The sequence below is a fragment of the Dromaius novaehollandiae genome, chromosome 5, assembly GCF_036370855.1.
Source record: "Dromaius novaehollandiae isolate bDroNov1 chromosome 5, bDroNov1.hap1, whole genome shotgun sequence".
NCBI lineage: Eukaryota > Metazoa > Chordata > Aves > Casuariiformes > Dromaiidae > Dromaius > Dromaius novaehollandiae.
In genome coordinates, this window is record NC_088102.1 from 24,445,095 (window position 1) to 24,463,261 (window position 18,167).

At 40.6% G+C, this 18,167-nt stretch overlaps 1 protein-coding gene across 5 annotated transcripts in view; it reads right to left on the reverse strand.

Annotated features, from left to right (window-relative positions):
* The window catches only part of NRXN3 (neurexin 3), a 1,034,003-nt gene that overhangs the window by 125,350 nt on the left and 890,486 nt on the right, over nucleotides 1–18,167 (reverse strand). For all 5 annotated transcript variants that reach the window (XM_064512239.1, XM_064512237.1, XM_064512238.1 and 2 more), the window contains one exon: nucleotides 14,983–15,154. In XM_064512239.1, the coding sequence (XP_064368309.1) occupies nucleotides 14,983–15,154 (172 nt within the window). The remainder of the gene's footprint in view (nucleotides 1–14,982; nucleotides 15,155–18,167) is intronic.

The following is an 18,167-nucleotide window of genomic DNA, read 5'->3' on the forward strand; positions in this document are numbered from 1 at the left end:
TCGCCCCATCACACTGTTTGCGGTGAGCTGCAGCTTTCCTTTCTTTCAACTCATTATGGAACAGAGTTAAAAGCTGACCTTCACACTGCAGCTCTCCTCAGCTCATTGCCCTCACGACAAAAGACAACAAGGCCCTGGGAGCATAAGCACTAAAATCAGGAGAGAAAATTATCAGGCAAGACTGCAACAGCAAAAGGTACTCCTCTGATCAGCTAACTGAAGTTGCTCCTATATTTCCACTGCCTCAGCTAAATCTCTATGTTGCTGCCCATCTCTATTCTATCTTATTTTCTCCTGCAAGTTACTTTTCCAGATGCACCATCTCTCTGCTTCAGATACTCAGATACAGTATGCTAACTACAGAAATTTGAACCTAAAGAAATGTAGGGCCCAAATCCAAAGGAAAGCATCATTCAGGTCCAAAACACTGGGAAATTCAGAGGACAGGATTAGATTAGAGTTGAAATTCTGCCTATAAGGTACAGTTAACATGGACCAGTGTAACATTAATAGGGCTCCAGGAGACTTTAAGAAGTCACGTAATCCACCACTCTGCCCCAGGACACTGTCAGTTACATTACACCCTCCCGTAAATTCATCTTTGAATCCTGTCTTGGATTACAGAGAAAAGTAGTGCCTTGCCCCAGTAATCTAATCCAGAAGCGCTATAGAAGCAAACAACATGAAAACTCAAACTAACAAAGGTAGAAGACGGTTAATCAAACCTTTTCAAAGTCACAAATAAATTAAGTTAGTCTTACGTGAAAGTTTGATTCATGTCTAATTTAATATGAGCAGATTATACTGAATCATTTCAGTCCTAAAGAAGCTGAGGCCATGGGCATGAGATAAAAGCAGCTGCCTTTAGCTGTCTTTGAATGTAAACTAGTGTACAGTGCCAAAGAGGCAGCTACCAATCAACCTTTTTACAGATGTAAAACATTTGTGTCCCCCTATAGGATCTTCGGGACATTTTACAAGTAATGTGTAAATTACTGGGTTTTGACTGACAAAGCCCAAATTAAGTCCACTAAGTGGCAGCCAAGGCTAAAGAGACTATTAAAGAACAACTGAATCTATATATTGATCTTTCCATTTTAAACAAAAACAAAATTCATTTTGTGGAAGGAGATATGAAATGGAGATCAGAATAACATCCACTGCTATTGTCTCCAGATCTCACTCCCTTGATTCCTTTGGGAAAGGTCAGGATCTGAATTATATAGCCAAGTGGGATCCAGCAGCAATAACAAAATGTCAAATCCATTTTATTTGTATTAATATTTAAATTACATTAACTCAGTTATCTGTGGGCTGGTTATCTGAGTTATGGATCATGCAGGTCAGGATACAGAAACACTGGACCTAGTCTCCATACGTTGACTTGGGCATGGAGCTACATGAGTGCAGCTACATTGCTTCCAGGGCCAATCTGAGAGAGAAAACAGAGCAACTACCTTTTGCACAGCACAGAGTCTAAGCTAGAAAAACTTGTAGCCTCATATATATTGTAGCTTCATGAAGAGTCAGTGTCTCACTATCACACTCCTGAAAACAAGAACATTGAGGCAGAAAGCTAATGTAGGTCTGACACAGCAGCACTGAGATAGTGCTAGAAAGCCCAGTCAGAAGCAAGCACTGACTGCTGCAGAACCTCTCAGGCTGCAGAGCGCTGCACTCCCAGTTGAGGAAGGGCTCGGTTGGGCTCGGTGTTCATCAGGCATTACAGTGAAACCAAAACTCCCTGCTGGAAGGTACTGGTGGGCGCTCTACTAGCTACATGGGAATCAGCTCAGGTCCAGTAGGACTTGCAACTTCTGTGCCAGTACTGGCACTGAGGGAGCTGGGCTAGATCCATCAGAAGCCTTAGGATATTTCTGGATCTCATTTCCCTGTGCACGTATTTTCAGGGAGAAAATATGGGGAGCTGACTACAGAACAAATGGAGATAGTATGTACGGTCCCTTCCCATGAATACAGTACTGAGTACAGTTAGGCTGCTCAGTCAGTAATGCACATAACAGCATTTACTCAAATGCTACCAGTGAGGATCAGAAAGCTAATCAGCTACAAATAATAGAAAGGTAAAAATCCCATGGAAGGGGAAAAGTTCTGTAGGGTGAGCACCAGGAAATAACTAAAAGGAAGTAAGAAATTGATCAAAGGAGAATTTTACTAAGAAGCACTTCCTATCAAGACAGTGCTACAGGCTCCTCAGGGTAATTCTTGAATTACTTAAACTTTGACTTGATAAGGCCCTGCAGAATATGGTGTGGGTATCTCAGTTGATTATGGAATGGAATAAATGTGACTGAATGGGCCTTTCCCATCTCTAACTGCTACAAATCAGTGAATTTTGCCTCCTCTTGAAATAATTTATTGTTTGTATCAGCTTAGAAATAGGGAAGGGGGATTCCAAGAGCTCTTCGCTGACAGAAACAAGTGTCATTCACAAAGACAAGTCTGGAGGCACAGGAAACATCCACACAATGGAAAAATTACTGAATAACACTGCAGAGGAAGTAAAGTGGACCCACAGGAAAAACAACCTGTGGCTTTTGTAGACATATTTTTTCTATTCTAATTTCTGAAATCAATTATTTTCTTGGCAGTGAGGTGAGTTTTGGAAATTGCTATGGAAATGCTAAGTAGTGATGGAGTAAAATACCACTCAGTCTGCACATGACAGACTGTTACGCAGACTGAACATCACTGAGTAACTATGAATTCCTGGGGTTTAAGACAAAAAAGAAAAGTTTTTGCCTTTGTACAGGACAGATGCCAGTTGATGGCACGTTCAGCACTGGAGTTTTCAGTCTTCAGAGTACTCCACGTACTTTGTAAAAGACAAAGATGAAAATGAGCTGACTTAGGCAGATAGATCCAGAAAGGTTTTCGTATTCAGTATATTATAGAATATTTATCATTTAAGTCCCTGAAAGTAATGTAAGCTGGGGTTTTATTCCACTTTCCTGATGTGGAAACTGAGCCCCAGAGTATTAAAAGCACTGCCAAAGACTGCAGAGACTAACATCTATAAAGCTGAGACCAGAATTCAGGAACGTCTGGCTTCCAATTCTATGATTAGACCCCTTCATTTCTGACAATGCTTTCATGCAGTTGCTTGCTTTGGTCTTCAGTCAAATTGTTGGATTTCAATGACTTTGTATTCTCTGGTGCCTTTTAGTGAGCAGAGAAAAGGCTGATGTGGATGCCTGAGCCCCTCCTGTCACTGCATGTCAGCTGTGTCATCCTGGGATTACAGCTGGCACTGTTCTTTCCGCAGGCAATAAGATCAGAAAAGCAAAAAGTTGTTGTTCAAGCCTCTGATCCCTCTGGCCAGACGTTTGTTTGCTCAATCTTTCTTGTGTGTGTGTGTGTGCATACGAGAAAGACAGAGAAAGACAGAGGAACAGAGGGAAGGGTAGGGACAGAGAGAGGCAGGAAAGAGAATGGTAACAACTCCACTTGACCAGGAAAACTGAAGCAGAACTAACCCAGGAGAGAAATGTAACAATATTAATGCCTAGGAGTTCACTGTGCTGAGTTGTCTAGCAGTATTCCTGCTTCTCAGCAATCTTCTTAGCCTGATTCTCCATCTGAGAAATATTTCTGCATCTTTCTCAGTGCTACATTATACAGCTATATATACATATATAATCAGACGACTGAACCAATAATAATTCATCTTAATCCAGCAAAGAAGAAATCTATCAAAAATTTTTGATAATACTGCATATGCTTGGTACCTAGGCATTCATACAACCATAGACCAGCAGACACGAAGAGATGAGAGCAGCTCACAGTACTGGGACATTCATATCACTTAAGAATACCTGTGCTTACATGAACACCAACCATATACTTCAGCCTGGAACTGTTAGCAAGACCAACCTGTCAGGCTATAGCTACATCTCTTGGTATGTAACTACTCTTCCTGGAAAATAGCATGGTGATGATTTTAGGAAGAAGAATGCTAGATATAAAAGAGATACAAAGAAAGGAAAACATGTCTCGGATCCCTCTGTGAATGCAATACACCTGTTCTGTACTATAGTATCTCACAGACAAGGACACAAAGGCCTGTAGTTAGCACAGGAAAATTATCCCAATATTTAGGGAAATCCTTCAGTTCAGGGGTCTTACGTAGGATGTGAGAAGGGTGAAAATAACTAGAAAAAATATGTATCAGTGCCCTATAGATACTACATCTTGGCATACTTTAAATCATCATTCTGGTTTAGACCAAGCCTAGCACTGGGAAAATGCAAAGCTCATCACTTTTGGAGTTACACTGAATGCTATACTCCCACTATCAAAGGTTAACATGACTTTTCATAAGCATTCACTCTGTGTTGCAAGAATTTCACTTCCGAGGTATCTGAGCCTGTAGAACTAAGGCTAAAAGTAAAGAACTGAGATCAAGGATCAAGATCATTAGCAGAGAAAGAATCAGAAAAATGGAGAAAAATTAGAGATGCCACTGAACATCTTGGATGTTGTTCTGTTTTATTTTAAATTTTGGCTGAGCAATGTGCTTACAATATGGCAGAGTAAATTTTATCACATTCCAGCCGGAGAGGGAGTGGGAGTATTTCCACATGATCATGTCTCCCTGGATAAATTAATGAAGGAAAATAGAAGGCATTTGTTTTCTTATGGAGTAATACAAATGACTGTAGACATGATACAAACACACACAACTCATGTGACCTCATGTTTCAGGCTACAAACTAAACCTGAGAGTAAGATAACATCTTTTAGGAGGATATTTTCGTGCAAATTTTTGTTGTTGCCATGGTGTACTCACTATCATCTGCTGAAGCATTGGCCACTTGGCTGCTGTCCAACTCAAGAAGTTGACTAGACAGACAAATTGCTAGGCTCTAGATAGAATAGAAACCATCCCAAATCCAGAACCTTTGGACAGCAGTGTCATTTTGATCATTATGGCAAATTTCCTCCTGATACATTTGGTATTCACCAACAGATTGGACATAATGGACATCTAGTTTCATTCAGAAGGATATTAGAAGGATGCTACGCTAATTCAACTAACAGCATGCAGCAATATATCTCTGTTCCATTGGTCTGCACTGACCAAAAAATTTTCCTAAAATGTGTCAGTATTTTCTTTATCTGGGATATGACCAAGAGAAAGTACTTCAGCTAAATGAAAACTAGCTTTGCCTCTATGGCATGTATTTACACGTTAGAATGATTTTATATGTGACTGTTATGCAGCATCAATAGAGACAGAATACAATGCTTCTTACTCCTTCTCCCCTCTTTCCCATAGCTGAAGGACTCTCTGGGATCCGAGCTGGGAATTAGACCATCCTGTCTAATTGCATGAAGATACTATTCTGTATGTACACTGCCTCATGTAAACTCTCCCTTCTCCTTTCAATCCTACTGCTGTTGAGTAACGCCAAGCTACGCATCCCACCTGGTTAGCTTCCATTCCTTCCTAAAAAACATGCATCTCCCTCTGGCTTAATGCCAAGCTGACAGAAATGCCAGTGCTTGATAGCCTATCACTGACACGAGATGACTTGAGGTATTTGGTGAAGGCAAGGCTATGCATCTCACACAGACTGACTGACTGATTGCAGCATGTTATAAGCACCTGGATCAGCTCTGAGAAATGAGACCTAGGCAGGGAGGAAGAGCCCTGGGAGTTGCTCTGTAATCACTTTGCTCTTTTTCCTCTGTGTTCTTCCTCTCCTCTGTCCTAAAGGACAGAATTCAGGAGCCAGACAAGCACTACAGTGCTGCCATGCAACTCCTTGGGTGCAAGGGCAAAGCAGAAGCTAACCACAGCCTCACGCCTCTGTGGGAAGGCAAAACACAAAGTCCAGAGAAGTGAGACTGTGAATGCAGTGAAAATATCTGCGCAACTTTTTTCTCCTGTCACATCTATCCTACCATCCAGTGTGGATGCACGTGCATTAACATGGGTGTTTTTGCACAAATTCCAAAGTACATCTGTCTGTTGGTGACTTAATGTGTGTATGTTTGTATCTTAGTGGATACAGAGGACCAAATCTGAGTGTTCATACCATGTAGCCATATTTATCTGTTTTCCAGCCTTATAAATATATTATAGATGTTATGGCCCTGCAGTGACAAGCTACAATCAGCTTTTGATTTCATCAACTTGTCATGCTTTAATCATCCCTCTTGGCAGATCTTTCAACATATGTTACAGTACTGCCTTCAGAATGTGCTTCTCCAATGCTGTTTTATTAACCCTGTCTTTTTATACGTTTTAGGCTTATTATGAAATGCAGTAAATCTGTCAAAGGCACTTTACATGCCATCTCCAATTCATACTGATAGGAAGCATCTGAGGGCTCATTTAAGTCCCACAAAGTGAGTACAATATGAAAAATCAAAACCCACAAACAAGTGTATGACAAGAACACTGGGGATGACATTCAAGCCACAAGGCTAATCAAAATTCAGAGCTCTTGTTCTTAACTCATTACTCTCTCACAGGGGCATTTGGTTAGGAAAATATTAAGACCCCGCTGGAATCTGGCAGTACTGTGGAGAAATCCCTTCAGCTTGCACATCAAGCGACAGGACTTACTAATGACTCCAAGTGGTCAAGTACCAGATTCATGTGCCTCTTCATGGAGACAACTGGATTCAGCCAAGCCAAGTATTTTTACCTTGGTTTCAGTACCAGTGAGAAGATGATAATAGCCCCTAGGCTGGAGAAGGGAGCAGAGAGTTAAAGGGGCACAAGAAGACAGAAACTGGGATTCAGGGGGGCAGGGTATAGAAAGCAGGAGGGAGGAGAAGATGCCCATGATCACTCTGAAGGAGACAAGAGGGTATTTGGGGGGGAAAGAAGAGCCAGACTCTGCAAAGCCCAGAGAATTGCCTCCTTCCTCTACTGGGTATCATCTCCCGAACATTTGGGAATCACTGATGTAGTACAGCATGAGCTGTGCAGGGGTATTGTGCAGAGACCAGCACAAACTTAGAAAGGAAGAACATTTTGCAAGAACTGATGTATCCCAGTTAGTTCTGCTTTTGAATTTTCCTTGTTAAGGTCCCATTCAGCATTAGACTCAGCATTACTGAGATAATGAGAACTAATAATCACAATATTTGTAAATCATTTCCAGTATCAGAGCATATAGCACCTGAAGAAAGGATGAGTCTTCTCTTAAAATCTTCAGTGATGTTACTATTTGATCATCTGAAACTATCTTCTCCTTCTTAGCTAAGGGCCTAAAGATGCCTTAATGTATTATAAATTAAATAAAGCAAAGTTAGGAGAGATAACATACCATATTAGGTTAATTTATATAGTTGGAAAATATAGACAACCTTTTGGGAATACAAGACCTTAAAGAAAGCTTCTAACTAAAATTCAGAGGAGAAAAAGAAAATGCCATTGATAAAAAGCCTATGAAAACATATATATCTAGAAGCAAAGCTGCTTTTTTTCCAATTGTATTGGACTAACTCATAAAAGACTATCCATCTTCAGGAATCCTGCCTTGCTTATAATCTAAGACTGCTGCAACTATAACAAAGTACTCTTCCACAATTAATTAAGGCACACTTATTTCCTGGAAGATTAGTGCTATCTGCATTTCAGAAATAGGAGAGTTAAGCTGCCTTAGCTCAGGTGGTCAGTTGGTGGCAAAACACCGAGCACAGAGATGCTGGCCCTGTCCCCTGCTTTACTCTTGGGAGATTTACTGTCTCCCTATATTTAGCATAAAGCCAATGTGACTAACCCAAGCCAACATGTGCAAAGAATCTGGATGTAACCTTGTGAGATCTCCTGTTTCAAGGACAAGATGGGGACTAACATAAAAAATCAGCAGTCATGGCTGGGAGCTGTCTTCTACAGCTCCCGTCAATGCCTTATATCAGACAAATCCTTGCTAAATTTTGTCTTTAACAACTACAAGAACCACTGTATTATCTGAGGAAATTCCTCATCATAACAAGCTCTTGTGTGTTTTGTGTAATTCCTTTACAAATAACCTTGAGCCTTGTGCATGTCCTCTTAATATCTCAGGAGAGAATCTCACTTTCTCCTCCTCTCTTCCTCTCCTGCCTGCCTTCCCCCAACCTCCCCCCTCCCCCCCCCCAATTATCTCTTGCTGTCTTCTGGGTGGTTATGTTTAATCTCAGGATTAGACAGAAGCCTGCAGTTTGCCTTGAATGGCTTATCAGCTTCCAAAAGACATTTACAGGGAGAGAAAGACTCCAGTTTTGATAGCAGAAATTGTATTTAGCTTGTAAGATACAAGGCTATTTATCTCATGGCACGGAAATCACAGAGGGAGAAAAAGAAAACGTTGCTGATAAAAACAAAATAAAGCCAAAAAGAATGAAGAAAAGAAAAGAAACAACACCCTCCTCAAAGTCCCTCAAGTAGAGGGATGAGGTGGGAAATGGACTTCACTGAACAAAAAGCTCATGCCACTTGTGGAAAGAGATTGGAAGTATCAAGGGAAGGTGATAAATGACTGAGTAGGACAAGAAATGACCTATTTCAAAGCAGACCATCTGAACTCTAGTTCAGTAGTCAGAATTCTGTAAAACTCAGAGAATTTGATTTGCGGCGATGTATACAGGCATTTTTAGAGATGCTGAGTACTAACACTCCATTTAAAGACTACAGGAGCTGTGGACATCCAGCTTTTCTGAAAATGAAGTCAACTGCTGTTTTTTAAATAAACTTACAACTTCACTCATCACTGGATGGAAAGTGTCAATACAACACTTACACAAATCCATCTCTGCCCTCCCATTCCTTGCTTATTAAATGTCCTTTCCAATGCACATTTGCACTATTCAGTCCATCTCCCAAAGTACAGCTTAATGCTCCTATTCCACCATCTCCAAAAGCCCTGTAAAATGCCTAAAGTTGACTCAATTCAAATTCTGTGAGGCCTACTATATTACTGCATTTCTAAAACCCCTGCAATAGCTTTGGGTAGATATTAAAGAAGAAAATAGGATCCAGACATTTTGAACCTTATTAGGCTGTCACCAACATTCTGGTTTAGCATCTTGTAATGAGCACAAAAGCTGGACAGAGATAGCACTCATTCTGTTTTGAGAAAACTACTTGTCACTTTGTTGAAGTGTCTAATGGTCTTTAATAGCAGTACAGAAATACACATTTCAATTTGCATCTTCTAAGTCACAGAACACATTTAACAGGAGAAAAATAAAATGGAGCCATGTATATGTCAATTGTATTGAAGGGGCTGATCAACATATTGTGATTCCATCACCATTGTGCTTTCCGTAAAGCTAAAACAGGTAAGACAGGTTCACAGTATCTATTAAGTCAATATACTGATACTGCATATATAATTTCAGCTGTCCCCAAACTACTTTCTTAGGAAATCTTCTCCAAAATGAAAGGTGATAAGGTCAAAAATATTTTAGAAAAACTTCTAGTCATAACATGCCTTCTAGAGCTCATGTCTCGTCACCTTTCATTTGAAGGGAACTCTGTAACCTTTGCCAAACATCCTCTGTCACTGTGGGAAGGGGACAAAAAAGGGGGACAAAGGGGTCAAGGGACTAGTTGATGGGCAGTGGGACACTCTGCTGGAAAACTTCTTGTAAGAAGCATGTAGGAACCCCGCCAGCATCCTTCCCTGTCTCACATCACTTCCCTGGTACTAATCAAGTGATTCCAGATCTTTCCACCAACTAAATGAAAAATGTCTTACAACAAGAGAAATGTTGTGCCTTTCACAGTTTACATAGGTGGGACAATCAAGACCACTACTATTTTGATCAGTGTTTCTGGAAAGCATTTTCCTGACACAATGGCATGTGAAAGAGAATGACTTTGCCTCACACAGACTACTAAAGACATAGTTTACTCTAAACTGACATAAATCAGCCTTGCTGATAAAGGAAGTCATCTTATCTTTCCCTGTCTTCTGACTGATCATTTCCACTCCTATATGGCTTCTTCTCCTGCAGTAGTTATCTGGTGAATGGTACTGAATGATACTGGTGGAGTGATACAGCTGAATAGAAAAGGAGAGAGTAAAAACCAGACAGAATTTTGACTCTTTAAACAACATGAGTAGAAGAAGGAGTAATGAAAGAATGAGTTCCTATGCCCAGCTTGAGCTGTCATCTATGTTAAGGCGCGTTACATCAGCATTTTGTTTCAATCAGGGGTATGCCTCTGAAGCACGCCTCCCAACTCTCTCTGCCTGCTGCACTTTAATTCGCATGCTGAAACACTCCCAGGGAGTGCAAACTGGATTCCTTTCCAGTAAAACTAAACTAGAAGATGTGCTCCAACTGTTCAGGGACATCCAGTCCTCGGGACTAGACAGGAACTAGTCTGAAGAAAAACCCTAGCATAGCCACCAGGGCCTCAGAAACAACCTTTTGTTTTATAAATATGCTCTTATTGGGCCACATTACCTGCTCAAGCAGCCACAAAGTCCCTGGAGTCCTGCTGTAGACAGCCAACTGTCCAGCTTCCTAAAATCCAACTTCCTCACAAAGGTATACTTAAGAGAGTGGATGAAGGAGGGGAACAGAGGAAAAGATCTTTTTTCTTTTATTCAGGGCCAATAGAGCTGCAACTTAATGTTATTTGAGAGGGCATGGACTCCTAAAAGAAGGCTGAGAGATCACTCAAGAGAATGATAAAGGGGGAAAATATAAAATCTGTATTGTGTGGATGAACTAATGAATCCTGATAATGGTCTAGTTGTTCAATGCGGTCCCATTTCTTATTTTTAAAATGCATTTACAAAATCCAGGCTACAGTTCTCTTGCTAAAGCCTGTGTTTCTTTAAATTACAGCCTCTTCCTGCCTCTCACCTCCCCTCCTTCAATCTTCTCCTTTAAAATATTGCTCCAATTAGACTTTATTGTAGTGTCATTGACACTCTCTTGCTTTGCAGCTCCTCTTCACCTACTTTTCTTTCTTTTTCTACTGCAGAAAATGCAGTCAGTGCACGGATGAATGAACAGGTAGATCAGGCTTGTTTCAGTGTACACTCCAAGTCTGGCAAGACACAAAATATCTCTTTGCAAGCAAAGATGGTGGAGAGAGAAAGAAACATCCTGCCTAAGAATTAAAGAAAACCGAGGGACTGAGGTATCCCAGTTCTATGTCAATACAGGAGATTTGTTTTCAACTCTTCTGAGAATTGCTGGCTTCCTCCCAAACACCAGGATTCCTAATTTAAGTCCTTCTGATCCTCCTGTAAAGTGATTCAAATTTGATGGGGTTTACTGTACTCAGAAACAAAAGCATGTCAGAGGTTTCCTCCACCTGAACTAGCTTGCCTATCTTACCCATTTGTGGTCCAAAATGACTCCTTATTCATCACTAAAAAGATTAATTTAGAGAAGTCTCTCAGCAACAACAAAAAAAGCAAGCAAGTAACAGTGACCAAGTACAATACATTATTGGGGACGTACACCAAAAATTGCAGACACATGAGAGAACAGAACAGAGGCAGTCATTGAAAACTGCACTTCAGGGCATAGAAATTCATATGTTTTTGCTATCAAAAGCTACATACCCTGAGAAATAAATTATGATGATCTACTTCATGAATTAAGCATCAAGCAACTGGCTATCAATAGAGTCTACGGGTAAAGCCCATCTCCTTATTGTAAACTTAAAAGAGAGGAGAAAGGGCAAAACTAATGCAATACTGATTATAAATGGCTCAATAGTTTTGGCTGAACTGAGTCATGACAGCTGCATGGCTGCCCCAGTCCACTCACACTGCTACTTGCTATTTCCCATTTCTTAGGGTTTTTGTCTCAAATAGAAACTTTGGCAGGGTTGGAATGGTACAAACAGTGAGAGATCATCTCTAATGACTGCGATTATTCCCATCCCAAAGCTCAGCCAACCTTAGCTTCAAGTTAATTCCCTCCTTTACCGTTTACCTCTAACCCTTTTCCTCATAAGAAAGCATAAAGGTCATGTTGCAAGTGACTGAGATGTAATTGGATGTTATAAAACCCAAAATGTCAGTGCCTGAATTGTAGGTTTGTTGCTTTTCTGTTTTCCTTCCACTTCTTCGTCTTTTAAAATACAGCTTTGGAATCTTTCAGTCCCATTGGGCTTGTTTCATTTAATTTCAGCTAGACTGAAGACTTTGTTTTAAGGAAAGCCAATATTCTTTCTCTTTGCTCGTTTAATGAAAACTGCAGTTTTATTTGTACTTTAAGTTGTGCAAGTGCTTATGAGTCCGATGTATAATCCTTCAATAGCTAATAAAACTCAGAGAGAGCATGGAAATGCCATTCAGAATGTAGCCCTTCTGCCTGAAGACTGCATCACGTGTAATGATGAACATCATACTTCGGCTATTTTGTCAGAACTGCAAACATTAGGCTGCAGTACTGTGCAGGAAATTAAGTACATGTGAAACTGTTTATATTCTAGACACTACAACATGCACAAACATGTGCTATGAATATGTTGATATGTTGTTTTTAAACGTTACGAGCAACTGTCTTTTCCTAAAATGAAGTGATGCTACAGTTAAAATACAGGATTCCTTGGCTATTTTTACACAAGTTTGATATGGAGACTGCTGAAACAGCAATTCATCTGAAACATGCTAGATCGTTTGGGGCCAATTATACTCCATAAAACCCAACCACAAGGCCTGTTCCAAAGCTGAAACTCTGCTGAGTACTAGCTTGGCCTTGTACCCTGTACAACAAACACTAGTGCATACTTGGTTTGTGGCATACAGTGAAAGACAACAAAATTATTCATTTCAAAACCTCTTGTTTGGTCTTCTTTTAAACCACTGGTTTCCCAGACAATAGAACTAAAAAGGCTTGTTTTCTGTAGTTATTGGCTTCCCTCATTGAAGCTTTTCCCAAAGTTGAGACATTTGTACTACCTGTTTGTTACATGGATATCCCAGTATTTAACATGAATTGAGATCAAGACACAGTCCCTTCCTCTGGGAGGGCTGGAACACCACACTTCTCCATTGGTTATTTTCACTAAGCATGCAGAATATTTATTTTTTTAGACTGTTGCCCCCTCTGTCAAATTTAGCTAAAAACTGATAGTAGGCTTGAAAGTGACTGGAAAAAATTAGGGAGACACAAGTGCACACACACAAAGCGTGATCCCATTAGCCTCATTTTTATAGGCACGAGTTGAAACCACATCTACAAACATCCAGAAACTGAAATACATGTTTGGAAAGGAAAAGGTGTCCCGAATATAAACATGTCCTTTCCCCTTGGGGTACAACTGCATATTCTCAGTACCAGCTCAGAAAGTAAGATTAATGCTGATTCTTTAAAACCATACATCTTCTACTGAAAACACAGGAATATCTTTAGCCAAGACAGAAGCAGAGGGTACTGATGTATTCTCTGAGTGAGATTTATTTTTCTTTAAAAAAAAAAAAAAAAAACACCTCTACAGCAATGAACTGAATATTTTGTTTCTTTACACCAGGGACTTACTACCGTAACTAATACAAGAAGGAAATTTATTCATGGGGTTTTTGCTGACTATAATTGGCTGCCAACTGACTCAGAGGTATCTTACCACAAAATAGTTGATGCAAGGAGCAGAATAAAGATGCTCGGTTTGGGCCTCCCCTAGCCATCCTAGCCTCCGTAGCCAATGGACAGCAGAGCTAAATCTAATTCAGCTTGCCTGACATTGCTTTCTTAGAAAGCAACTATTTCATAAAAATAATGATAATTATTAAAATGTACTCTTTTGCACATACAGCACCAAAACACTGATAGAGTGTCATACCACATATGAGGTAGAGAGCACCATGGGACAGATCGCTCCCATGAAGAACTTTCCTGTGCACTTTCTGAGTGGGTGGAAGAGATGATATTAGCCCTTAGGATGTAATTTATTAGTGTCTGAGGAAAACAATTAAGTGTAACAGTGGATATTTCTCATAATCTGAGGATAAGCAGCTCATGGGAGACTCCTACAGAACTAGCAAATTGCCTCATGTTTATGAGAGAATTCTTCCTTCCTCTATCATGGGTCAGTTACATGTAACCTAGGAAGGAAGAACTGGAAGCTGCACAGACTTAATACTGGGGACCAACAAGATCATCATGGTTTGATCTTGACAACAGAAGGTGAAGATGAAGAACATGGTTATCTTTGGAATCCTCTCCTTGTCCTCCTCCTGCCTTCAGCAACCATCCACATCACCAAGCCTCAGCTATCTTATGCACTGTCAGCATCACACACAGCAATCTCTTTTTCACTAGGAATGAGTTTGACCTCCTAAAATAGTGACATATTAGGATATATGTGCTTGTGACTTGCAGTTGTGAGATAATACATGCGGCAGTGATACAAGAGCCAGTTGTTCACTATTCCTGGTGGACTTTGGGTTATGATTTCCCAAGAGAAACTGAATTGTTCCACTGTGTTTTGTGTCAAGCTTTATACCTGCAAACCTAAAAGAGAGAATGAAATCCAGGGGATGAAAAAATTATGAGGCAAACACAAGGTCCATTCGAACGCTTGAAATTTCACCTGCCACATTCCTCATACTTCAAGTCTCTATGTATACAGGGTGCATCTTGAGTATGGCTAGAGCCACCTTTCCTTTTCATAAGGTCTGTTCAAAACTTTGCTCACCTAAGTAGTTAGAAAATATCACAAGTAGCAAAACTAAGTTTGTTGTTGCGTAAGTCTGTGACTCTCTGCAGAAGTAGGATTCACTTAGAGACCTCTGACATAGTAGGATTAATGTGCATCATATCACACAGTCTGCATGCTCTACTGTTCCTATACAAAGGAGATACTGGATCCATCACTGTATTTTTCAACACACAGATGATGCACCACACAGATGATGCACTCAACTTATTGTTGAGATGAATCAACAAAGATTTATATAGTACTCAGTGTTTTATGGATTAGTTGTTGTTAAACCTTATTTTGATGATATGAATAGATAAGAAGAAAGAGAAAAAAGCACCTACCTGTTGGGTAATGTTCATTCACTGGCCAGCTGTCAACCTGAAGCGTGGCATTGCCACCATTCCTGGTAAAGCGCACCACATGGTATTTGCCATCATTTACAGGCGTGCTTTCCTCTTTAATAGATATGTCCACTGTGCCAATATTGAAGACTACACCAATTTTGCCTTGTTCCTGAAACGAAAGAAATAAGAAACAACTGCTTGTAAAATGTTGCCTATTAGGAGAATGCTCTTGCCCTATAAATCTCTAGTGGGTATTTGTGCCAGTAGATGGCACTCAAGAATACACAGAAGCATCATTTTTGTGTTGTGTCAGGACACATTTCATTGGCTCTGCTTCAATGTAAATATTGTTCTTTGCACTCTTCTTTACAGCAACCACCTGAGCATAGTGACTCATTTGCTTCCTCAAAACATCACAGCGGTCAACTGAGAAATGAAGCTACAAAACCAAGGATATTAGGATAAATAATTATTTGGGCAACAACTCTACTGATCAGTAGTCATTTGTTAACTGCCATCTGAAATGCAGCCACAGGCAGGCTGTATCCAAACAACTTTCACAAGCAGAATACCAGAATCAAACAGACAGCTCCCACCCCAAAACAAATTACCATGTGTTCCAGCAAGGAGAACTCAGTTAGAAAAATGAGTTAGAAGAGAGCAAAAATCTAATTGTCCAGCTTTGATTTGGCCACTTGAGGTAAGCTAATTGCTCCTAAAGCAAATGGAAAGCACACCAGACTTCTGAAGAACAGGAGTAGCTGCAGTCTCTTACTTTTCTACATCCCACCTCAAGCAATGCCTCACCACTAAGCGTTCCCCTACAGCGTTTTCCCTAAATGTTCCACCAGTCACTGACTGAAAGGGAAGAGCAGGCAAAGCCACTTATACCAGCCACAGTTCTTCCTGCTCCTCCTCCCATACAGTTTCCTATCCAAGTAATGGCCAGATTCAATTACTTTAGCTTGTAAAATACATATTCAAAGTATATTCAGGTTAGACATCCACATTTATTAATGCTGAATTAAAGGGTACCTGAAATTCCCATCGCTGTTCAATACATGTTAATCACAATTAACCAGAATGCATCTTCAAGTCCTCAACAAGAAAAGGTACAGTATGCTAGTGTCAAGGCTTATGGAGGCATAGTAGGTGTACTGCACAGATTCAAATCTGGTGCAGACAGGCTGAACTAAAACGTGTCATGTAGGAAAACAGGACATTTGCTAGTCATCCATACTACAAAATCGGCACTGGCCTTGTTAACAGTTTCAACAGAGAAATCAAGGATGAAAAAACAACAGAGACTGGACAGCTGTCTCATATCCACATACAGCCTCTTCAAGACAAAACTGATGCACACCAAAGGGCGCAGGAGGTAGTTTTATTGTTGCTACTACCTTACACTTCTGCTTGGTGGACAGAGAGGGCGTCATCTTCCAGGGCTGTTACTTGGACTGACTTCACTACATTCACTTCAGCAACTCTCAGCAACAAGAAGAAAATCTCTCTCTGATACCTGAGGGTGATCTCAGATTCCTCTACTGGATTTACTCATGTCTGCTGGTGTCAATAGGCCTTTTCTTTAATACCCTCATGTCTTCCAATCTCTCACAGAGACCCTTGCTTGATTCCTGCTTTACCTCATATTTCAAAGCTTCCTCATACCAAATACCTATCACATGTTCCTTTTCCAAGTCCCTCATATCTTACACATCTCTCTTTTTGAATTTTTTTTTTCCTAATACTACCCTCCCTACTCTTCTGCAATACTTTTCATGTCATGACTACTGTTACTCGCTTTAGAGGAAAACAGAGTCCTGGAGCTGGAGGGGTCATTAAAAAAACTGGACTGTGCTTCAACTACTTCAAATTTAGCATTGTAACTAGAATTGTTTTTCTCTTTTTATAATGGTAAATTTTAGACTCTGCTAAGCATACACCGGATAGCAACAGTCTCATATACATTCACATTATTATGCTGCAAGATATCAATAACCCCTTTTCTCTGCAACACTGGATAAGTGGTTGCTGCTCCCAGCAGACACATGAATTCAAATATCATTTGAAGATAATCAACCTTTCTTTTCTTATGCTACCCTAAAAACAAAGGAGTTTTCACTGAACAGACATCTATTTCACATAAAACTTTTGCTGGAACAGCTTTGCCATTTTCTTGACAGATGAAGCAAGTGATCTGGCAACACTGGGTTAGTGAATCTTTTGCTGGCAACCATGTAATTATCTTTATCTGCATAGCAATTAGCAAAGAACAAGTGATTACTTTTTCCTATACAGTAGGACTCAAAGAATGCTTATTGACCAGGGAATCTGGTTACTGACTCCAGGTGGCTTCTCAAGGTGCTGTCTTAAAATCAACCTCCCAGGCAACCAACCCCTCATGCTTCTTTTCAGTTACCCTCAAAGCATCAATCTCCTTTTGCAAACTAGCACAGTGACAGCTCTGAGAAGAGTCCACCTTGGTGCAGGCATAGTGTAAGCGGGGAGATGAAGAGCTATGTCCTGTCTAGTGGAACAGATTCTCGACTGCCACAGAGGAAGAAGGGATTAAGAAGTGCTCAGTGGAGAGAAAGCTGCATGCCTTTGAGCCCTACAGGCTTAATGAGGCAATGACAAAAATTTGCAGGTGGGGAAAAGGATGGTGGGAAGTTTTGCTAATCTCCCCTGCAGAAGGAGAAAACATTTCTGATCTTCCCTTTGAGGAAAAGAAGATAGTGCCCTTTACCATTCCTCTTCCCCAGGCTTGCAGTAAAACACCTATTTAAAGGGCCAGTGGTAATTCATGGATAAGAGGGTAAACTGGGACAGAGCTAAGATCCTGGAAGAGGAGGACTGTGAATAGCCTGTGGGCCTCCGCTCTGCTGGAGAAAGGAGGGGAACAAGGAAACCGGTGCCCTCCCCATCCTACGCAGACTGCCACCCCTTCCCAGAGCCAAGGAAATACAGCTCTTCTCAAAGCAGTGGAACACTTTGTTGCAACTGAGAAATGCAAAAATATGTGCGAAAATAAGCCAGGGCCTCATGGAAGCCCTTCTCCAGCTCCGTGCAGTCCTTCCTCAGGCAGAACTCCCAGAGACTCTGTGAGAAGAGCTCTGCAGAAGTGTGACTTTGTACTAGACTTTGATACTCTTATTTGGATTGAGTAGTAGCTTGTCGTGAAA